General features: G+C 43.1%; 1 protein-coding gene across 9 annotated transcripts in view; it reads left to right on the top strand.

The window, feature by feature from the left end:
- LOC129706508 (suppressor of tumorigenicity 7 protein homolog) overlaps window positions 1–23,441 on the top strand; it is a 182,047-nt gene extending 158,606 nt beyond the window's left edge. For 8 of the 9 annotated variants that reach the window (XM_055650859.1, XM_055650858.1, XM_055650860.1 and 5 more), the window contains 3 exons: window positions 1,563–1,655; window positions 3,296–3,435; window positions 23,092–23,441. In XM_055650859.1, coding sequence (XP_055506834.1) covers window positions 1,563–1,655; window positions 3,296–3,435; window positions 23,092–23,187 — 329 coding nt within the window. In that variant the 3' untranslated portion in view covers window positions 23,188–23,441. The remainder of the gene's footprint in view (window positions 1–1,562; window positions 1,656–3,295; window positions 3,436–23,091) is intronic. The other variant, XM_055650857.1, reaches the window with a different exon arrangement.
- The last annotated feature ends 1,243 nt before the right edge of the window (window positions 23,442–24,684 follow it).

Raw genomic sequence — 24,684 nt, 5'->3', positions numbered from 1 at the left:
TGAAGGATATTTCCTAATTTTAAACCAAAATGTTTCACTGATTGGGAAAAAGCTGTGCTTACTCCTCTGGTGCATTTGGTCCAGAATCCAACGTGAACTTGGGGACGTGAGTTGTTAGGTTGTCACTGTAGGCCAGAGAATGTTTCTTGTTTATTTTGAAAACATTTCCCAATAATGTCCAGTCAAACCATCACGAGAGCAATTTACATTTGCCTTTTACTAGTAAATTTATTATACCTGGTTTAGAATCATGGAACAGAAATCTTGCAACACAGCTTGAGGCACTTTGAACACGGCATCCATTTGTGGAACAATCCATTCATGAACATCCCCTGGCACATTCCCCGAGCTCTGCAGATTCTCCCTGTCTAATTCCCATTTGCGTGCCTGTTTAACGCTACTTCCACCACAGAGGTGGGGGTCAAGGTGGGCATTCACGTTGCGGCCCTGTTTCCACCAATCTTTCCACTACCACGCACAAGGAGTGACAAGACAGACACCATTGTATGCAGATGCCGAGAAGTGTGTTCAGGTCTGGCTGAACAACTAATCTTGTGTGTGGACTCGATGAGAAGTGTTACAGATCCTAACATGGACACAAGAAGCTGGATTAACTCAGCGAGTCAGGCAGCATCTCTGGAGAGAAGGAATATGTGACGCTTCGGGTCGAAACCCTCTTCAGACAGAGAGTCGGGAAAGTGAGACAGAGAGATAAGGAAGTGTAAGGTGTGAAAACGAGGCATCAAAGGGGATGAGACTCAAGGAAAATGTAGAATAGATCACTGTTAGCTCAGAGAAGGTGACAACGAAGCAAACTGAGATAACATTTAATTGACAGTCGGACTGGTTGGAGAACTAGGAAAGGGGAGGGATAGAGAGAGAGAGAGAGAGAGAGGGAGAGAGAGAGGGAATGCAGGTACTGTTCCTTCAATTTGCGCTGGGCCTCACTCTCACAAGGTCACTGTGGGAATGGGAGGGGGAGTTAAAGTGTTTAGCAACCAGGAGATCAGGTAGATTTAGGCGGACTGAGCAGAGGTGATCAGCGAAACGATCGCTGAGCCTGCGCTTGGTCACGCTGATCTACAGGAGTCCACACCTGGAACAGCGGATACAGTCGATGAGGTTGGAGGAGGTGCAAGTGAACCTCAGCCTCACCTGAAAGGACTGTCGGGGCCTTTGGACAGAGTGGAGCGAGGCGGTATAGCGACAGGTGTTGCATCTCCTGCGGCTGACAGTGGAGGAGGCCCAGGACAGAAAGGTCAGTGTGGGAATGGGAGGGGGAGTTACAGTGCTTAGCAACTGGGAGTTCAGGTAGGTTTAGGCCTCCTGAGCGGAGGTGTTCAGCAAAACTCTATTTCACCAGCAGATTAAAATAGTTAGAGCTCTGCATTAAACACTCTGTATGCTTCCTGTTTGTGTCTTGATTTTCTCAAATAAATAAATAAATGGATAAAATACTTGCAGTGGACAGGAGATTGACTATGTAAAATAGTCTGAAATGAGGAGATGTGTTAAAACATGATGTAATTTAATGTATGTTTATGACAACAATATTTCCTCAGCATTCCGAATGATTCCCTATCCATTGGAAAAAGGTCATCTTTTCTATCCATATCCAATCTGCACAGAGACGGCTGACAGAGAACTGCTGCCATGTAAGTTAATGAAGTCATCCATCTTTCTGTTTAGCTGGAGTTTTCTTTGAGATAGTGATGGTTGTTAATTGTACATTTGTGTTTGAAGTCACTTCCAAATTTCACTTCATACGCCTTTGGTTTCCCCAGTGGGCTAGGTTTGTCTGTCAGGTTGTGTCCATCAGCTCACATTGCTACTGCTGTATCTGTAAACATACCTCTGCATTCTAATACATGGTTGGTTTTGCATTTTCTATTTCCTTTCTTTTTGTTTTATTGCTAAGATCTATGACTTCATCTTTACTCTTTTTGTACACACAAAATGCCTGTCTACAATCTACATGCTCCATCACAACCAAATATTCTGTAGCCACGGATATTAATAACTAATCTGCACATATTCTTTACCACTTATTCATCACCCTTATTCTCACCAAACTACATGGGCTCCCCATTTAGTAGCTAGTTAATTGAAATGGGCATCAAGTAGCAAAGTAGTACAGATTCGATGGTTTTGTTGAAGAGACGACACAGGTTTGGTGCCTAAATCAATCCTTCCTGTAGTTTGCAATCTTCAAAGAATTGAACTTAAAATCGAATTTTCATCTGGAAATTCATCCTGGTCTTTTTCCAATCTGTCTTGCAATATTATCCAGCTCTGTGCTTCTGTCATTATCCCATTGCTTTATATTCCAACACTCTGTCTCTTTCTCTTCCTGCATTCTGACTTCATTTCATTATTGATGATACAATTCATCTATTTATGCCTCACTCTTTGGAATTTGTTCCTTAATTTGTTTTAAAACCATGTCAAAGCCAATGCCCAGTGACCAAGTCTACACCAGCCCTTCTGATCTCTTCCACCAGACAAGTCCATCCTTTTTCCATAAATACATAGAAACATAGAAAATAGGTGCAGGAGGAGGCCATTCAGCCCTTCGAACCAGCACCACCATCCATTGTGATCGTAGCTGATCGTCCCCATCAATAACCCGTGCCTGCCTTCTCAATACTCTATACAATTGAAGTGTCTTTGGATACACTTCAAATTAAAGATGCTACATTATAAAACCTGTTGCCTCCTCCACCACCAACTTCATTCTTGTTTCTCCTTATTCCCAAGTCTTACATAAAGCAATTTCACATTTTACATTGCATCAACATTTGACTAGCTAGCTTGGAAGTATACTTTGGATTGCTTTATTAAAAAGATGGAAATGAAAAATAATAAAATAATATTCTAATGTATAATAAAATGGCACCTTATATTTTTGCAGCTATCTCACCCCTTTGTATATCTGAGTAGCTATTCACCTTCCTATCCTGTTGAATTGTGTTTCATTCATAGTTTAAATCCACTGTGTTATCTGTCTTTGAATGCAAAAAAAAGTAATTTAAAAAAGGATGCATTTCATTCCATTATCAAAAATATTAAATAAAGCTGTGGTTATATATATATATATATATATATATATATATATGCATTCATTCCTATCGCTTTCCTATATTATCACATCTTTTCTTGGTTTCTCGTTCTTGCTCTGTCCACTGAGCTCCTGTTTCCATTTTAACGTGTTTCTTTGTGCATTGCTCCATTTTAGTCCTGTCCATCTGTTTCTCTCTCTCTCTCTACCTATTTGATGCTGTCTGTTCATATCCAGCGTTTCATGAAGTTTCAGTGTACCCCAAGAAGGAGCTGCCATTCTTCATCCTGTTCACCGCAGGCCTGTGTTCCTTCACTGCCATGCTGGCCCTCCTCACACATCAGTTTCCAGAGCTCATGGGAGTGTTTGCAAAAGCTGTAAGTATCTGTGCACGTCCATTGACACTTTGCATTAGTTGCTTGCACTCTACGACCTCGTCCATCTTAAAATATATTTGCATTGCACAAGGCATTTACGAAAAGCATTATCACCCTCGGTACTGAGATATATTGATCGTATTCCAAGTACTTGAGAAATGTTCTTTGTAGTAGTATTGTTATCTTTTATTGAAGTTTATTCAGTTCATGGTTGACCTGAAATATAATTTCTGATTTTCTCCGACTTCTACATGAATCCTGTCGATTCCACGGTGAAATCTGTTCTTCTGATATTACTTATGACAAATGGTCATTCTCAGTTTGGTAGCTTGCTCTTGCCTCGAGAGAGCAAATATTCATTGTCTCGGTTTTTTTTGTTGCAACCATAAAACATCGCAAAGAGCCAGTAAATGTTTTGAAAGGTAGTCACTGTCATAATGTAATCATCTGAAAGCAGCAGCAGTGTACAGAGGGGAGATGACTCATTGAACCTGTTCGAGAGTGAAGAATACTTAGCAAGTGTGACCTTTCAAATACTAATTAAATAACTAAATTATTTAAGGGTCATTTGTGGGGGAATTCTTCCCTACCAACCTTACATCACTGAGATTCCAACTTCTGCTGCCATTCCAGGTTTAATTCCCCTTTTTGTTTCCAATCTTACGATTCCTCCAATGGGCCCATCTTTACACTGTGAATGGCTCGATTGTAATCATGTATAGCCTTTCTGTTGACTGGTTAACACACAACAAAAGCTTTTCACCGTACCTCAGTGCACGTGACAATAAATGAAACTCAGCGAGGTTTATCATTACCTCGCCCATCCTGTAGGCTTTCCTTTAGTTTAATTTAGTTTAGAGATACAGCGCGGAAACAGGCCCTTCAGCCCACCGAGTCCGCGCTGACCAACGATCCCCGCACATTAGCACACACTAGGGACAATTATCGTCCAAACCTGAACGTCTTTGGAATGTGGGAGGAAACCAAAGATTTCGGAGAAATCCCATGCAAGTCATGGGGAGAACTTACACACTCCATACAGACAGCATCTGTAGTCAGGATGGAACCCGGGTTTCTGGCGCTGCAAGTGCTGTGAGGCAGCAACTTTACCGCTGCATCACCATGACTGCCCTTCGGAACGGTGCCGCTCATCCTTGTAATATTCTGCAGAGAACTATACACCTGGCAACAAAGCTCGTGTCATCCTTGATAAATAGTGGATGACTCCAAAGAGCGTTTGGGCGTTGAAGCAGGGTGTTGGTCCAATGAATCCGAGATGACCACCATTCATCTTTCATTAACCCCAGTTTTAGTGTCCCTACATTCTCATCAACTTGCTTCTGATTCCACCACAAACTGCAACCTATATCTTCCCCTTTGCTTTATCCTCTTTACTCGGTTGTATTCATGTATGGGATATCTGATCTGTTTGGAGAGCGTGCAAAACAAAGCATTTCACTGCACCTCGCTACAACGGGTTATAATAAAACCTAAACTGAAGCCTGACCACCAGGGCATTCCAGTGGAATATTAACCAACCAATTTGCACATCTTTGAGGCATGGGAGGAAAGCAGAGGCGGGAACGTGCAACCTGCACACGCATAGCTCCTGAGATCAGGATCTACAAGATCAAGGCATTGGGAGATTGTGCAGCACTGGCATCCACTGCATTGTTATTGTGCCCACTCCATTGATATTGTGGCCTCAGCAGATGCCTAGCTGTGGTTGACCACTAGCTATGGCTGACCACTATCCCTTTGGGCCCTTGTCCACTGGATACATTTTCCACCACTTTCCCCACATCTAACTACCAAATTAGACCAGCTTCTCGCCCCGATCTTCTTCCTCATTCTTCTCTTTATCTTCATCGCCACCTTTTTGCCCAGGTTTTTGACTGTATTTGAATGTCAGTTTATGTGGCTCAGTGTCAGATTTAGTTTTGAACATCGATCTTGTATCTCCATCTTTATTACATTTGACAACATTAAAAATGCTTGTAACTTCCCCGCTCTTTCCTGGACAATGCCTTGATGCTCTTTTATGGTCATCTGGTCATCTGGGCGTTAAGATTTCACCTCATTCTGACACAAGATTCCACCTCATTCAGTACTGTGCAGGAAGGAACGGCAGATGCTGGTTTAAATCAAAGATAGACACAAAATGCTGGAGTAACTCAGCGGGACAGGCAGCATCTCTGGAGAGAATGAATGGGTGACGTTTCGGGTCGAGACCCTTCTTCAGACTGATTAAGGGAATAAGGGAAACGAGAAATATAGACTGTGATGGAGAGAGATAAAGAACAATGAATGAAAGATATGAAAAAAAGTAACGATGATAAACCGTACATAATCGCCTATATCTCTCGTATGCAAGTAAACAATGTCACTTTGACTTGTCACGTGACAATAAAGAATTCAATTCAATTCAATGGAGATGGCATTCTTCAATGTAATCTACTGAGTACTACCCAAAGAAATAGAGAGCCATGGAAAAAGTATTAATAATCGCAAAATATTTTTTTAATGTGCCATTCAGGATATTAACTGACAACACCAGGAATCTGTCGAACTGTTTTAAGGTCTCAGCAGTACTGAGAGCCCGGTTGTCAGCTGAAGGGTGCAGCATTAGATTGCGATGAATAGTAGTACCTGACTTCAATTAGTTGAGTGCGCAGGTTCAGGCGCCTGTCACAAATGACGAGGAAGGAAATGCAGATGTTGGATTAAACCGAAGATAGACACAAAAAAATGGAGTAACTCAGCGGGCCAGACAGCATCTCGGGAGAAAAGGAATCGGTGACGTATCGGGTTCTCCAGAGATGCTGTCTGACCTGCTGATTTACTCCAGCTTTTTGTGTCTGTTTCAGAAATGACTGTCAGAGATTCACATTTGGCCTGTAGTCAGGGAAGTAAGTCGTTTCTTCATTTTGCGGTTGCATTAGTAAATGAAGAAGATTTTAATTCTTGGCAAACATTGACAGTATCATCATGATGTTGCGTTAAGTGGGGCAGCTTGGGTCAAAGGCTGCTTGGCCTTTAAAAGAGAAACTTTAATAAGTAAAAACTGTTGTACTTGAAGCATTGCAAAGAGTTTCTGGAGTTTTCAGGACCCTTAACTTTAACAAAATGTACCTATCACATGAGCCAGAGAGCCTTGAGCTGACAAATTTAATCTACCCAGTCCCCAACCTCAGGTAACAGCTGTGCTCTGATGTCAAAGTTGTGACAATATTTGAACCCAGGTCACAACATGAAAGTCTTTGACCTTAACATATTAAACCACCTGAGCCCTGGGAGCTCGGCTTTTGACTTTTGTGTCAGGGCTGGTGTGTGACCATTGTGTTACTCAATAAGTCTAATGAAAGAAGCTCCCTTGACTGCCAAGTGATGATGCTTGTGTGTGGGTACCTAAAGGACCCTTGTGATCAAAGGTCGCTATAAGATCTTTGCTTGTGATCACTGTAGACATATCAAAGTCACATTTCTTTGATCTTTCAGTAACCTTTACCTGAGCTGATAGCACGATCTCCAATTGGACTAAAGTGGCTCGAGCACAAATGCCTCTTTTGAGTTAGACAGTTCCGATCTGATTTGGCAGTGGCAGCAGTGACTGAAGTAGCTGTTTACAATGACAAGCATTGAAAGATAATTGTTGACACTGCCACTGCTGTTAAGTGTTTGTTGTGCATTATTCAAAGCAATAAAAAAATGGAATAGCCATGACATAAATTAACATGAATTTTTAATGAATAATCTTTATTCTCCAATGTAATTATTACAATCCCGTTCTAAAATGTATTTTATGTAAACTCTTTTTGCAACTTGTCCTAATTGTATGCAGTAATCAGTGCTAGGCCTTTGTAGTTCAATGGTATTAGGAAACAATTTAGAATGATCTTGGGCCATTAAAGTTCTTTTTGATGTCACCCTTATGTTTATCACCTTTGCTAAACCACAGAACAATCTGTATGGCCATCGGGAAGCACAATGGTGTCAGCCATAAATGCCAGAAGCCATAAGACTAGCTCCAGCCCAAGACTACACAATTACTATGTTCTCACTTTTGTCTTTATTTCATTTCATATGAGGGCATCGTTATAAAAGTCCACACGGATGTAGTGGGCATTTTGAAAGATCAAGAAAAGTCAGATCAAAGGATTTCACCTGTGTGACGTGGCTGTACTTAGTTCGTGGAGATACAAGGAACTGCCGATGCTGGTTTGGCAAAAGAGACGTTGCTCATGGTGTGAGCTATGACTCATTGTCTGACAGTCTCTACTATCCTAGGGTTTATGCTGTAATGTTGAATGCATCGATTAGTACAAGTGTCGGGGGTTATGGGGAGAAGGCAGAAGAATGGGGCTGAGAGGGAGAGATAGATCTGCCATGATTGAATGGCGGAATAGACGGGTGCTGACACGAAACATCACCCATTCCTTCTCTCCAGAGATGCTGCCTGTCCCGCTGAGTTACTCCAGCCTGTTGTGCCTATCGGCGGAGTAGACTTGATGGGCTGAATGGCCTAATTCTTCTCCTATCACATTAACTTTCACATGTTGAAACAAGTTTATTCATGGATAACCCCTTGAGATGGACAGTCATCTCGTTTTCGAGGGGGTCCAACATAGAACATACAGCACAAGACATAACATACATGGAGGCTCTCATTGACCCACCTACCCACACACCAATCCCAAAACCCCTCCATCCCCACTTATTATAGTTTATAACAATTGTTAATTGGCTTTACATATCCAATAATAACAATAGTTATGTGTTGCAGCATAATGTTAATGCATAATACCATATACCACCTATCATACATCGTACGTTAATACATACTATCAACATTATTTCATGATATTGTGAAATAATACAATATAAGACCTTGTTACACTATGCAATACAATAATACATAAGTGTAATGGCCATGCATATACAATAGTTATGCCAAATGATCACACACAGAGCAAGCTAGATAAAGGAGCTCGAAGACTCTAAGAAACAGGTACATGGTTTTATAAGGAAGGATAAAAGTGTATTTTTAAATAGACGAAATGAGCTAATAGTTCTTATGGTACTAGGCAGAGTGTTCCAATCAGAAGGAGCTTTGAATTTAAATGCACGTCTCCCAATTTCTTTGTCAGTTCTTGGAATGAAGAAGAAGGGTTGCTGAATATGTCTTAGTGAATATGAGGGTGTGTATGGTAATAGGTCTTGTTTTAAATAAGAAGGGTAATTGAGGTGGATGCATTTAAAGATAAACTGGAACCAGTGGTAGCATCTTCGAGCGTGGGGGGATAACCAGTTTAGAGTTTCGTACATAGAACAGTGGTGAGTTATATATGGACACCTTAAAATAAATCTGCAAAGACTATTATAAACTACATTAAGGGGTTGAAGATGTATATCAAATGATGTTTATGGCACGATGCCAGTTGTTCTGAGTGTGAAGCCTTTTGGCTTTTAACTCTCTAGACTGGGGACATGAAATAGATACAGCAAGATGCAGGTTCATCAACCAAGCAATAATGGCTCACAATGTCATGCTTCAGTGAGTTGTTCATATCTCCTTCATTATTCTTGATGCAATTTTTTTAAACGCCTGGCAGTGGCCGGCAGAAGAGAGATTGAATTCTGATATTTACCTATGACCCAGCCGTCTGGAAACTGGATTCGGCAATTACATTGGAATGACAGACTTCATCACCACCCTCGATAAAGTCAGTATGTCCTTCTATAATAATGCGGACAAGGGTACATGGCTCCTGGCTGCCCCAATTGTGTCGTTTTAGATGCTACTTCTTAGTGACTTTTCATTTTTTCCACTGCTTGTGGTAAAGTAAAGTTCTTGTTGGTTAGTTATTACTCTATGCATTTTTATAATTAAAAGTTAAATTTGCATAAAGAACATTTCAGAAGGCTTGCCATCAACTCTGCCTTCCTGGCATTTATATTGTACAGATATTTGTAAATAGGACTTCTGCACATGATAGGCTGCTCCTTACGGTTTCATGTTGCTGTTAATGTGGCAGCATTCAGGAGGGAGAAAATAGTTTGCTGGTTGGCAGTGAGACATGCTGCTTAATTGACCGGGCATTTTGCTATTGAAGCATTAGATCTGATTGATGGCTTTTTTAGCATTGAAGAAACCTCAGGTGCGTGAGAGATGGCTTGGCAGACAATGGGGCATCTGGGAGCTGCTGTCTGCAGGCTTTCTATTTACCTGTCTGTTTAGTTCACCAGTCAGTTTGCAGTACTAACATTGAGCCTGCTCGGAAGATCATTAATTACAATTGGCGATGTAACAAATACATGATGAGGTTTCACATGTTGAGGTTTAGCATGGGAGATGCATTGTTCATTGTTTATTATAGTTTGAGAAGCATAGTAATAGTTTGTAATTGCTGTCTGTTCATTTATCATGAATGTCACCATTGATCTTTTGTTTAAGAACGAACTGCAGATGCTGGAAAATCGAAGGTAGACAAAACTGCTGGAGAAACTCAGCGGGTGCAGCAGCATCTATGGAGCGAAGGAAATAGGCAACGTTTCGGGCCGAAACCCTTGGGTTTCGGCCCGAAACGTTGCCTATTTCCTTGATCTTTTGATGAGTTTAATTTCCCACCCAGCGATGGCGGCACGGTGGCGCAGCGGTAGAGTTGCAGCCTTACAGCGCCAGAAACCCGGGTTCGATCCTGACGATGGGTGCTTGTCTGTACGGAGCTAATACGTTCTCCCCGTGACCTGCGTAGATCTTCTACTAGATCTTCGGTTTCCTCCCACATCCTCCAAAGAGGTACAGGTTTGTAGGTTAAGTGGCTTGGTATAATTGTAAAAAATTCCCCTGCAGTAGGATAGAGTTAATGTGCGGGGATCGCTGGTCAGTGTGGACTCGATGGGCTGAAGGGCCTGTTTCCGCGCTGTATCTCCAAAATAAACCGAACAGTGCTGCTTAGAGATCACGTGGCTGCTTTAAAACGATTAACCCACACAATTCAAGGATTGGTAACCATTCATCTGTCCTGGGCTCTGTGAGAATGAGGAACTAATTCTCTGGTCATGGCTATGACCAATAGACTGAAGGGATTTCAGAACAAATATTTTAGTTGAACATTTTAATTTTTATTTATTCACTAGACTAAGAGGGACTTGTTGGGTCCCAGTCACCATGGGGGGGGGAGGGGAAGTGTGTATGTGGGTGGGATGGGGTTTGCGAGGCGGAGGGAGGAGAGGTATATGGGGAGGAATGGGGTGGTTTGGGGAAGGGGTGTGTGTGGGAGGGAGGGGTGTAGTGGGGGGGGGGGGGGGGGAGAGAGCTCAGAGAAAAGACGGGGAAGAGCCATGGGGGAGAGTGCAGTATCGCCTGGGAGGGGGGCAGGAGCCAGTGAGGGGAACCAGAGGGGAAGGGGTTGGGGGTACGATGGGGACTCTAGCGGGCACTAGTCGTTCTCCTCCGCCGGGATCAGAGTCTCTGCTTTCCATTTGGCGACATTGGCACCATCTCTGACTCCTAGCTGGCTGGGTTGGGCTGGGCTGGGCCGGGCTGGGCCGGGCTGGGCCGGGCTGGGCCGGGCTGGGCCGGGCTGGGGCGGGCTGGGCCGGGCTGGGCCGGGCTGGGTTGGGTTGGGCCGGGCTGGGCTGGGGGGCTGGGCTGGGCTGGGTTGGGTTGGGCTGGGCTGGGCTGGGCTGGGCTGGGCTGGGCTGGGTTGGGCTGGGCTAGGCTAGGCTAGGCTGGGCTGGGCTGCTTGGGGCCGGGCTGGGCTGGGCTGGGTTGTGTTGGTCCGGGCCGGGTCGGGCCGTTTCCGGTAATTCTCTCCGAAAATTGTGTCCAGTTGGAGACCTCTGCCGGCCGGCCAGAGCAAAGATCGTAGAGCGCTATGATCTTTCATCCAGAGCCTCCCGCAACTGTAGTAAAGACGTGATGCCGCAGGAGGGGGCGGGCCATCCAACGGAGTGACACTAGAAGGGACCAATCCGCACGGCGCTGAATGGCAGGAGAGGCAATCGATCTACGCACGTGCGGTTTTTAGAATTTTTAAACCTCGATAGCTCTTACCAGCTTCCACTGATCGCAACGAAACTTGGTGTAATTGCAGGATAGGAGAACGTTGAGTAAGGTGGAGAAAAATCGTAGCGCTATCGTGTTGCGCTATTGCACAAATAGAATGACCACCAAACCGGAAGATAACAAGATCAGAGTTTTAGTTATGTATAGATTACAACAGTATTTTTCAATGAGAATAATGTTTATTTAACAGCATGGGATGATTGGAAATGGTAGGTCATGTTGTCCTGTCTAGATGGGAGATAGAGAGATGTATAGATCAGTCAGCTGAAGGAGATGGTTTTACCATGCCCTTGCTTATCGTGTTCTTGTGGGCGGTTGCGGTCACAAGACTGGGGGATATGTCAAAGTATACGTTGCTTAAATGTTTTTGCAAATGACATACAGAACAATCACAGTCATGGAGGGAGTGGATGTGGTGCAAATCAAGCAGGTTACATTTGTCGTGATAGTCATCGAGTGATACAGCGTGGAAACAGGCCCTTTGGCCCGCATTTGGTCCATATCCCTCCAAACCTGTCCTATCCATGTACCTGTCTTAACTGTTTCTTAAATGATGGAAAGGTCCCTGCCTCAACTACCCCCTCTGGCAGCTTGTTCCAAAGCCACAACGCTTTGTGTGAAAAGGGTACCCCTCAGATTCCTATTCAATCTTTTCCCCTTCAACTTAAACCTATGTCCGCTGGTCCTTGATTCACCTACTCTGGGCAAGAGACTGTGAATCTACCTGATCTATTCCTCTCATGATTTTATACACCTCTATAAAATCATCCCTCATCCTCATACACGATGTTGAATGCTTTGCTGAAGTCCATGTATACAACATCTACAGCTCACACCCTCATCAACCTTTTTGGTCGCGTCTTCAGAGAACAATCAGATTTGTGAGACAGATCTCCCATGTACAAAGCCATGCTGACTACCCCTAATCAGCCCTTGCCTGTCTAAATGGCTGTATATCCTATCCCTCTCTCATACCTTTCCAAGAGGAAAACCCCACGCTGCTTGGACAATCGTCAGCTGATCAACGACCTGAACTGCCAGTTCTACTGCAGCTTCGATAGACAGAAACATAACCCCAGTACCCCCTCCCCCACCCACCCCTCTCCAGTCACCACTTCACACCCACTTACAGCCTGACTCCAGTCTGCAAAGACTGGGCCCTCGTCCACTACCCACCCCCTCCTTGCTGCCCAACATCAGTCTGGCCACTTCTCCATCACTAACAATAGCAATTGAGGAGGTGGAGAGGCTGTTCAGGAGACGGAAAAGCCGGAAATCTCCAGGGCCGGACAATGTTTCCCCCTCTACCCTCAAGCTCTGTGCCGAACAACTGGCACCGGTCTACACAGACATTTTCAACCAGTCCCTGCAAACCTGCACTGTCCCTGCCTGCTTCAAAGTCTCCACTATTGTCCCTGTACCCAAAAAGCCAAGAATTACTGGTCGTAATGACTACAGGCCTATTGCACTGTAATCAAGAAGACCCTTGAAAGACTTGTGCTGGCCCACCTGAAAAATATCACAAAACCCCTGCAGTTTACAAACCGGGCCAATAGATCAGTGGATGACGCAGTCAACCTGGGCCTGCACTTCATCCTCCAGCACCTAGACCGCCAGCGGACCTATGCAAGAATTTTGTTTGTGGATTTTAGCTCTGCATTCAACACCATTGTGCCAGAGCTACTACACTCCCGAACTCTCCCAGTTGACTGTGCCTGAACCCCTCTGTCAGTGGATCACCAACTTCCTGACAGACAGGAAGCAGCATGTGAGGCTGAGAAAGTACATCTCAGACCCGCTGACCCTCAGCATAGGAGCACCGCAAGGCTGCGTACTCTCCCCTCCCCTTTACCCTCTCTACACCAACGACTGCACCTCCACAGACTCCTCTGTCAAGCTTCTCAAGTTTGCGGACGACACAACCCTGATTGGACTGATCCAGGATGGGGAGGAATCTGCCCACAGACAGGAAGTGACACAACAGGCGTCCTGGTGCCATCGCAACAACCTGGAGCTCAATGCTCTTAAGACAGTGGAATTGATTCTGGACTTTAAGAGAGCTCCCCTGCCAAGACCAGATCAAGTGTTGCCCTCTCACGCGTGGGGCCCTCTACATATTGCTGGAAAAAACACTCCCGAACAACTTTGAGAAATTGCACCCCATCTAAACCTTTCACACTATGATTTACCCAGTCAATATTGGGAAAGTTGAAATCCCTCTACTATAACAACCTTATTTGACTTACAGTTAGTTGTCTACAATCTCCTGGCGTATTGTTGACATTCTGGCATACCGACAATGTTGGGTTCCCTGGATGTTGAAGCTGCTTTCATCCAGACCAGTGGAAAACACTCCCTCCCATTCCTATGGTAGAAAGATTCTGGCGATAAAAAATAATGAGTCATTCATTGTAAAATGCATGCAGTTCTGTTGCAGTTTATAAAATGAGTCACTCGTAAAATGATTTCAACCAGTTTTACTGGGTCCAACTAAACCCACTCACATTTATGCCCTTTTGCTTTATATATAAACATATTATTCTATATGTTTTGTTAATCAGTTTTTTAGCCTGTCCTGCCAGCTTCAAAGGTTTGTGTTTATAAAAGCCAGGTCTCTCTAGTCCTGTATTCCTTTAGTACAGTTATCATCCATTTTGGAATGTCTGTTTCATGTTATATTGTTTTGTGAGTGAGCCTAAGATTTGTGGTGGGCAAGTTACTGGAGAGGATTCTGAGAGATAGGATCCATTGAATGAACAGGATCTGAATTAGGGATAGTCAGCATGGTTTTACACGATGTGAATCTGATTGAGTTTAAAAAAAAAAAGAAATAACCAAAATGTTGATGAGGGAAAATACATAGACATTGCCTATGTGGAATTCAGCAAAGCATTTGATAAGATTCCACATGGCAGGCTGCTCTGGAAGGTTGGATTGCATGGGATCCAGGGAGAGCTAGTCGACTGGATAGGGGATTGACATGGAAGGAAGCAAAAGATGATGGTGGAAGGTTGTTTTTCAGACCGCCTGGAGGCCTGTGACGAGTGGTGTGCCTCAGGGATCGGAGCTGGGCCCTTTGCTGTTTCTGGCTTACCAACAATTGCAGATGACAATCAATTCGGTAGTATCAGAAATAGCAAAGATGACTATCAAAAATTACAGCTGGATGGTTAAAGAATGGTTAATTAAGTTTAATGCAGATAAGTGTGAGGTGCTGCATTTTAGGAAGTCAAACCAGGGCAGTGGCTGACAGTGAATGGCAGGACCCTGGGGAGTGTTGTAGAGCAGAGGGATCTAGGAGTGCAGGTACATAGTTCCTTGAAGGTAGCGTCACTTGTAGATAGGGTGGTCAGGAGGTGTCTGGTACATTGGCCTTCATCAGTCAGGGTACTGAGTATAGAATTTGGAATGTTATAGTACAGTTGTGCATTAGGTTTGTGAGGTCATATTTTGAGTATTGTGTTCAGTTTTGGTCACCCCTGCCATGGGAAAAACGTCCTTAAGCTGGAAAAAGTGCAGATTTACGAAGATGTTGCTAGGACCTGAGGGCCTGAGCTATGAGAGGAGGGGCAGACTGGGACTTTATTCCTCGAAACGAAGGTGGTTGTGGGGTGAGCTTATAGAGGTGTATAAAATCATGAGGGGACAGACAGTGAAACCACAGCGTCTTTTACCCAGAGACTGGGAATCAAGAACCAGCAGACATAAGTTTCAGGTGACAGGAACGATTTAATATGAACCTGAGTGGCAACTTTCACACAGAGGGTGGATCTTCTTCTTATAGGGTCCACACACAAGATTAGAAATTGTTCAGCCAGAGCTGAACACACTTCTCGGCATCTGCATACAATGGCATCTGTCTTGTGCTTCTTGTGCGTGGTGGTGGAAAGATTGGTGAAAGCAGGGCCGTGACATGAGCGTCTTTCCTTGACCCCACACAGTGGGCGGTGAGTATATAGAACTAGCTGCCAGACCAGGTAGTTAAGGAAACTATAAGTTGAGGTACTATAACAACATTAAAAAGACATTTGGACAGGTACATGAATGGAAAAGATTTAGAGGGATGTGGGCCAAACATGGTCATAGCATAGTTATGGCGCAGGCAAGTTGGGCTAAAGGGCCTAATTTTGTTTATATAATTCTGTGTACATCTTAATTCTCATCAAAAGAATTTGGCAATTTTCTCCATTATCTTTTATCTCCCCTGTGTCTGTTGCTCCTCGCAACCTCGCTAAATCCACTTGAAATCAATGTTTGTTCTCCTCACTGTTTACCACAGCTCCATGTTTTGAGCCATCAGTAGGTTTTGAAATATTGCCTTGGATATTCACGTCTCAGTCATATATTGAAACACATAAGATTATTAAGGGTTTGGACACGCTAAAGACAGGAAATATGTTCCCGATGTTGGGGGAGTCCAGAACCAGGGGGCCACAGTTTAAGCATGAGGGGTAAGCCATTTAGAACAGAGACGAGGGAACACTTGTTCTCACAGAGAGTTGTGAGTCTGTGGAATTCGCTGCCTCAGAGGGCGGTGGAGGCCGGTTCTCTGGATGCTTTCAAGAAAGAGTTAAATAGAGCTCTTAAAGATGGCGGAGTCAAGGGATATGGGGAGAAGGCAGGAACGGGGTACTGATTGTGGATGATCAGCCATGATGACATTGAATGGCGGTGTTGGCTCAAAGGGCCGAATGGCCTACTCCTGCACCTATTGTCTATTGCCAGCCTAAAAACAACTGTTTCCGCAACACAGTTTTCCTGTCCTTAAGCCAATTTCACACACGCTCTACACGGCCCTTTTTATTACACTTGCATCAGCTTTGCCACGGAGCTTATTGAACGGCAATTCTTCAATTGGAAATACACAGTTTAATCCATTTCATGAGAAAACTTTGGACTGGGAACCAGTGAAGACGATCTTCGTTATCCAGTCCTACTCAATGTACTGTACTTGTACCCACTCCTCAACATCAGACAGCCTCGTTCAGTCTGCGGATTGAACCTGGTATCTAGATTAATCACTGGATTATGCTGAAGACTTTTTAGTTTGAGAAATACAGCCCACCCAGTCCAAATACAGCCCACCCAGCGATCCTTGCACATTCACACTACCCTACACACACTCGGGAGAATTTACACTTGAACCAAGCCAATTAACCTGCAAACAGTACTAATCTTGGAGAAAACCCGTCGTCTGGAAGAGTGGAAGAGTTGTGGCATCATATTACAGTTGTATAAAACATTTTCTGCATCGCTTCTAGCTACTTCATATCCTTTCTATAGAGTGGGTGACAGGAACTGCGCACAATACTCTAGCAATGTTACAAAATTTGAGATTTTAAAAATCAAGTCTGCCATTTATCCCATCAGATAAAGCATAAAAAGAAGTTTAATTTGACACCTAATTCACTTTCATATCTTCAGTATTAAAAAAGTTATGGCCATTTTCATACTCGGAAATTAGCATCTTGTTCCCTATTGATTTTCCATTGACAACACAAAAGCTGTGATCGAGGACAGTCAAATGGCCATAACTTTCTTAAAAATTAAGAGAACTGAAATAAATTTTCAGTTGTTATAGATTGAAGCATTCTGAAACAAATATGAAACAATCTTACTTGGATGACCTGAAATTAAAGCATATAATTAGTTAGTTACCTAGTTGTAGCAAGTAATATTCAATTACTAGATCTAAACATCTATCCATTTCTTAAGAAAAGATGAACATTTTTAAATAGCCTAAGTGTGCAATTAACAGTCAAGAATTGACAACATAACATGATTTTTATATCTCATTGTCATTAATTTATAGGCCAAATCGAAGGAATTTAGTGTTTAATTCCGGTAAATTAATGGCCATTTTAATCATATTGCGAGTGGGTTTTGGTGGAACGCGATCGATTGGAACGTTGCGGTTTCCAGTGAATTTGAACCACATATCAGCAGGAAAAACACTGCCGGTTCGTATGGGGCCATAATCACATTTTCACAAATGAAATTTTGATGAAAGTCATCCTAAGAAGCAAGTTTATATGTAAAATACACAACTTACCTTATGTTTTGTCCCCTACGTGAGATCTGTCCCGTTGTCGCCGTTGATGGCGTTAGAAGTCGCTTTTTTATTTTACTCCAGCGATTAAATTGTCCCGCGATTTAAAAAACAAAACTTCCGAGAACGCAAGTTGGAACAATTTTTCAGCATCAGCTAGCAGCCCGAGAAAATATATCTTGGACAGGCAGGAGAAAACGGCATTTTAATCCCGCCCCCCACCCCTCAAAGACGCCAAAGTCGCGCACACGGCCAGTGGCAGAACTGCAGCGCCGCTGAAGGTAAGTATTGTAACATACCTAAATACTCCCAGTGTCGTTCTGGTCACCACTTTATAAGAAGGATGTGATGAAGATATAAAGGGTGCAGATACAACTGACAAGAATGCTGCCTGGATTGGAGGGCTTGAGTTATTAGGAGAGGTTGGGTAGGCCGAGTCAATTTTCCCTCAAGCAATGGAAATTGAGTGGTTGAGTGATAGTTGTACATAAATCTGTGAAAGCCATAGATGGGGGAGACACCAAAGTTTGCTCGAGGTGTCTAAAACACCAGGGAGTAGGTGTAAGGTGAGAGAGAGAAGATTTGAAAAGGGTCTGAGGGGTAAGATTTTCACACAAAGAGTAGTTGCTATCTAGAGTGAGCTGCCAGAGAAGATAGATGGTGGAGGCTGAAACAGTAACAACATTTAGCTGGCATCTTGACAGTTGCTTAACTAAACAAGTCTCTGAGGGATATCGAACTAATATATTATTTTTTTAAATTATTTTTTAATTATTATGTAGGCAAGGGGATTATTATACCTAAGCTTAAGGGTCAGCAAGGCATGATGGGCCAGGGACCGTTTTAACGCTGTACAAACGCTATGAATGTATCTGTGATTGAGAAGATCCTGGATGAATTTTAATCCTTGAAATTGAAAAACAGGAAGTTTTCATATTCCACCAAACCTTTCCTATCCATGTTAATATCTAAGTGTCTTTTACACGTCTCCATTGCATCCACCGGCAGACCCATCGCACCAGTCTCGGGGCGCGGGAATTGTCCCCCTAGTCTCTTAAGTCTTTCTCCTTTCACCTTCAGTGGCCTCTTGTTCTGGGCTGCTTGATGCTAGGACAAATACTGTCACCATTCACCTTATCCATGTTCCCCCTGATTTTGTATACCTCTATAAGATCATCTCCTCAGCTTTATGCGCTCTAGGAGAAAAGGCCCACCTCATCCAGTCTCCCCTTGTAACTCAAGTCTTTGAGTAATGGTAATATCCTGGTTAATATGTTTCTGCACCTTTCCAGCTTAATTACATCCCTCCAATAGCTGGGTGACTAGAACTGCACACTTGTCTTCACATGTGGTCTCACCAACCTCTTGTGCAGCTACAGCTGAGGCTTATCAACTCTTGTACTCAATACCCTATCGATGAAGACAAGCACATTGACTCTGTTTGCATTAGTTGCTACTTTCAGAGAACCTGTGTACCTCAAAGTCTCTCGGATATAAAACGCTCTCCAGATCCTACAATTTACTGTGTAAGTCCTACCCTGGTTTAAGACAGTACGTGGCAGGGCCCTAGGAGAGCAGAAAGATCAAATGGTGTAAGTATCTCTGCTCTACAAAATGCATCAGCTCATATTTGTCAGTGTTAAATTCCATTTGCCATTCCTTGGCCAATTCCCAAGTTGATCCAGATATTTTGTAAACTTAGGTAGCCTTTCTCACAGCCCACTGCACCAGCAGTGGATCAAATAGACCACCAACAATAAACACATTCACTAACCACGTTAATGGTATTGTCACCCAAATCATATATGTAGATGACAAACAACATTAGACCCAACACAAATCCCTGCAGCATACCACTGGTCACAGTCAGAAAACCAATCCCCCTCTGAGTCCTTCCATAAAGCCCATTATTAATCCAGTTGGCTAACCCACCCTGAATCCCATCTAACCTTCTGGACCAGCCGACCATGCAGTACCTTGTCAAAGTCCATACAGACAACATCCACTGTACGGCCATTGTCAATTCTCATTGTGCCCTCTTCAAAAAATCAAATTTGTGAAACACGATTTCATGTACAAAACCATCCTGACTATCCCTAATCATTCCTTAACTATCCACATGCTAGTAGATCCTGTCTTTCAGAACCCCCCCCCCAGTAATTGGTTACTGCTCTGTAGTTCTCTGCCTTGTCCTTGCAGCATTTGTACCTTCCAGTCTTCCAGTACTTCCCCCTTGGTTAAAGGTGATGCAATATCTTTGTCAGGGGTCCCAACAATTTCTTCGCTGGCTTCCCACACTGACCAAGGATTCACTTCACAGATCATTTTGAATAAGAACCCTTAAGTATTCTCAAAGTTGGACCTAAGTTCTGGCAATCTTTTACGTTTACTGATAGTTTTCATAAGAAATTGCACTGACAAAGTTAGTTCCCATATTTACAGTGAAAATGAGCCGAGGAATGTCCAAACTTGATAAAACATCAAATGAGGTTCTGCAATTCTCCGAATGCTAATCTTACATTATTGTGTCTGAAAGATATAGGACTTTGCAGCGGCTATATTGTGCGAAGAAATAATTGTTGCTCTAAATACATTCAAGTTTCTTACTGAAGAAGGGTCTCGACCCGAAACGTCACCCATTCCTTCTCTCCAGGGATACTGCCTGTCCCGCTGAGTTACTCCAGCATTTTGGGTCTACATTATCATTCCATATCTTGTTTCCACTTTAGTGCCTCAGCAGGTATTTAATTTTCTAGAATCGGCTCGTAAACGCGATAGGCTAATGCTCAGTATTCCTCTAGCTAGTAATCTTCATTTTGCCACTCAGCTACTGAACAGAGATTACTGGGAGAATCTGCAGACAATTTAACTTTCATTTTGAATACCTGCAGCACCCTGTTTATTTATTTGAAGAAGTAAAAGGATTAAAGCCAATGTTACACTTAATACACATTTATAGTCATGGGTGTGAATGAAACTTTTCCATCAGAAGTGTATGGCAGTATTTAGATCGGATGTCAATCACGTGGAACTGATTTCAACCAAAATTCTAACAGCAGAAGTGTATAGATAATGGTCGGATGGGGGGGAAATAAAAGCTTTTCCGTTGTGCTGCCCAGGGGATATGTTCTTTCAAGGGACTTTAAGGAGAATACTGACTTGATTGTAGATAGTAACCTCAGGGAGGTAGCATTCATCACAACTGGCTCGTGGGTGTGTAGGATCTGTATCTGGATGTAATACGCTGAAAACCTGTAGGTAGAGCATCACTCAGCTCTACCATGATGGTGGTGCTCGTGCTAGTCGAGATGGAGATGCCTCTGGAGTTGCATCTTTGTATGTGTTAATGTTTTGGAGATCTCTGTTGCTGGCTGGTAGGCTGTTCCAATCCCTTGCTGTCTTGAAGAAAAACAAGTTAGAAAGTGCTAATGAAGTGCCATGCGGGATGAAATAATTTCCAGCTTGGTAGCTTCTGGTTGACATGCCCGTGGGTGCTTGCGTTAGCTGGATGTGGACCTCCGTCTTTAAATCAATAGTGGTATTCTTGATCTTGTGGAATTGACTAAGAAACTGCAGATGCTGGTTTACACCGAAGATAGACACACAATGCTGGAGTAACTCAGCGGGACAGGCAGCATCTCTGGAGAGAAGGAATGGATGACGTTTCGGGTCTGAAGGTGGATCGTCACCCATTCCGTCTCTCCAGAGATGCTGCCTGTCCCGCTGAGATACTCCAGCACTTTGTGTCTTTCTTCAGCCCATTGGTGTGATTGTGTTGTTTACTTCTCCCAGAAGTAGATCCTGTTGCAACGTGTAAAAACCCAGATGATTTCACATCCATTCAGGTACAATTGATATATTAAATTCGCGCTTAATAATTGGATTTAACAGTATTAACGCTCAAACCAAATATTAACAACAGGGTAATTTATGTAGAGTTACTGATTAACTGACTGCAACCTAATCTGTTGGTTAGATTGTAGAATTAGGAACCTAATATTGTCCCTTGAAAATGGTCTGCTTGAACAATTAGCAAAGTATTTCCTCAAATGATGTTAGATGTTGCATTTTACATGTAAAATGATGGAAAATGCATTAATAATACACGTTCTCATTTATTTTTAATGTATCTTTCCTCAGCTGATTAATTAATTGAATTGAAATCTCCATTAGATTAGTAAATAAGAGCATTGACATTTCAAAGGAAAATTATTGTTTAAGGGAGGCTTTGTTGAGACCAGGAGACTCCTATTTGTGCCATCTAATCCATGACATGGTAGCACAAACTGTACCGAACAGTTAGTGCAACATTCAGGAAAAATCGCCATTAAATATCAGACAATTGACAACAGGTGCTGGAGTAGGCCATTCGGCCCTTCGAGCCAGCATCGCCATTCAATGTGATCATGGCTGATCATCCCCAATCAGTACCCCGTTCCTGCCTTCTCCCCATATCCCCTGACTCTTCTATCTTTAAGAGCCCTATCTAGCTCTCTCTTGAAAGTATCCAGAGAACCGGCCTCCACCGCCCTCTGAGGCAGAGAATTCCACAGACTCACAACTCTCTGTGAGAAAAAGTGTTTCCTCGTCTCCGTTCTAAACGGCTTACCCCTTATTCTTAAACTGTGGCCCCTGGTTCTGGACTCCCTCAACATCGGGAACATGTTCCTGCCTCTATCGTGTTCAAACCCTTAACAATCTTATATGTTTCAATGAGATACCCCCTCATCCTTCTAAACTCCATAGTGTACAAGCCCAGCTGCTACATTCTCTCAGCATTCCCGCCATCCCGAGAATTAACCTTGTAAACCTACGCTGCATTCCCTCAATAGCAAGAATGTCCTTCCTCAAATTAGGGGATCAAAACTGCACACAATACTCCAGATGTGGTCTCACTAGGGCCCTGGACAACTGCAGAAGAACCTCTTTGCTCCTATACTCGACTCCTCTTGCCAACATGCCATTCGCTTTCTTCACTGCCTGCTGTACCTGCATGCTTACTTTCATAGACTGATGAACAAAGACCCCCAGATCCCATTGTACTTCCCCTTTTCCCAACTTGATGCCAATTAGATAGTAATCAGTCTTCATGTTTTTGATACCAAAGTGGATAACCTCACATGTATCCACTTCATCTGCCATGCATCCACCATGCATCTGCCCACTCCCCCAACCTGTCCAAGTCACCCTGCATTCTTATGGCATCCTCCTCACAGTTCACACTGCCACCCAGCTTTGTGTCATCTGCAAATTTGCTAATGTTACTTGGAATCCCTTCATCCAAATCATTGATTAGGATCTTGACCCATTGTATTGCTTTCTGCAGAATGAAACCAGATGTGCAACTATTGCAAGATTTATTTATTTTTACGGAGGTCTATTCTTACATTTGCTGAAGTGATCTGTAATTACTTGACTGTAACTAATTGCTGAAATATTCCTTTGAATCCACATCTCGTTTTCTTTCTGTTTTGAACGTTTGACTCCTGTTCATGACTTTGTCTTAAACAGTATTGTCCTTTATTTATCTCTGCAGTTCCTCAGTACGCTGTTTGCTCCATTAAACTTTGTAATGGAAAAGGTTGAAAGCATCTTACCATCCAGTCTGTGGCATCAATTGACACGGATCTAGGAGAAAAGGACTTTTGATGGACATTACCATGACACCTGTGCCAAGCTCATATCTTGCAGAGTGCAAGGCAGCATGAAAAAGTGGATGAAAATCTGAGTTCAAGACTCTATATGTTATGTTTTGTTCTAACGTGGACATGTTTTATGTTGTACCAAACAAAGTTGTTGTTGTTCTATTTTATTATTTTGCCATTAGCAAAATTCTACAAAAATAAAAAAAACTCAAAAATAAAGTTTAACTTTTGTGTAAAACAAGGGCACATTTCTTCAAGGTTCTATTATGCAGAATCTGTGTCGCATTGTGTTGTATTTTCTACCCTAGCATAATCAGTATATCACCTCTTACCACATGGAAACGCATCCACTTCCCAGCTTTGTCACTTTACACAACTGATCTTGTGTGTGAAGATAGACACAAAATGCTGGAGTAATTCAGTGGGACAGGCAGCATCTCTGGAGAGATCTTGTTTGTGAGTGTGTGCCTCTGCGTGAGAGCGAGTGAGTGGTTGGGGATCGATGGGAAGGGATGGAAGGAGCGGGTGAGTTAATCGTTTTGAACGTACCAAGTTTTCACGTCAAATGCAAGTTCAATATCTCTCCATTGAGTGGCTACAAATGTGAAAACTGACGGTAAAAGTTTCTCCAGGTATTTATAAAGAAGGAGAGGGGTGAGGACTGTGAGCGTTGGTCCTTTCAGAAATTAGACTTGGTGATTACAATTAGAAAGTAAGAATGCATTAAATAGATATTTTAACTCTGTCTTCACACTAGAGGAAACAAACAATATCAAATAAATCGCTGCAAATCAGGAATTGTAAGGTATGGGGAATTACAATGAGCAGAGCACTGGTGCTGAATAAATGACTGGAGCTGTGGACCGAGCAGTCTCTGGCTGCCTGTGGACTTAAAGGGAGATTTAGTAAAGTAGATGGATGCAAATTAACATGGATTGAAGATATCGGGGCCATCGCTGAGATCTGGTTGAACGACAGGCAGTCAGTATCTCAGGGTTTTAGATTTTCAGATGGGGGAGTTAAAGAAGAGGAGCTACTGTATTGGCAGTCAAGGATTGCACTGTTAGGCAGAGGGTGGCGCAGTCGACAGAGACCCAGGTTCAATCCTGACCTGGGATGCTGTCTGTGTGGAGTTTGCATGTTCTCCCTGCGACAGCATAGGCTTCCTCTGGATGCTCCTGTTTTGCCCCACATCCTAAAGAGGTGCCGGTTTGTTGGATGATTGGTCTCTGAACTGTCCCTGGTTGATGTGAAAGTGAGTTAAACAAAACTGGTGCGAATGGGTGATCGATGGTCGGTGTGGACATCGTGGGCTAAAGGGCCTGATTCTACTCTGTGTCTCTAAACTAATTATTGAGCGAAGATATCAAATGAGGCCATATGGGTCGAGATTAGAATGTAGGCAGGGGATCATCATTTTCCTGGTGTGCACTACAGACCTCCCAACAGTCTACAGGAGATAGAAACAGATATGTAGGGAGATG

Source organism: Leucoraja erinacea, chromosome 19, assembly GCF_028641065.1.
Source record: "Leucoraja erinacea ecotype New England chromosome 19, Leri_hhj_1, whole genome shotgun sequence".
Classification (NCBI taxonomy): Eukaryota; Metazoa; Chordata; class Chondrichthyes; order Rajiformes; family Rajidae; genus Leucoraja; species Leucoraja erinaceus.
This window is presented reverse-complemented; position numbering and strand designations above follow the sequence as displayed.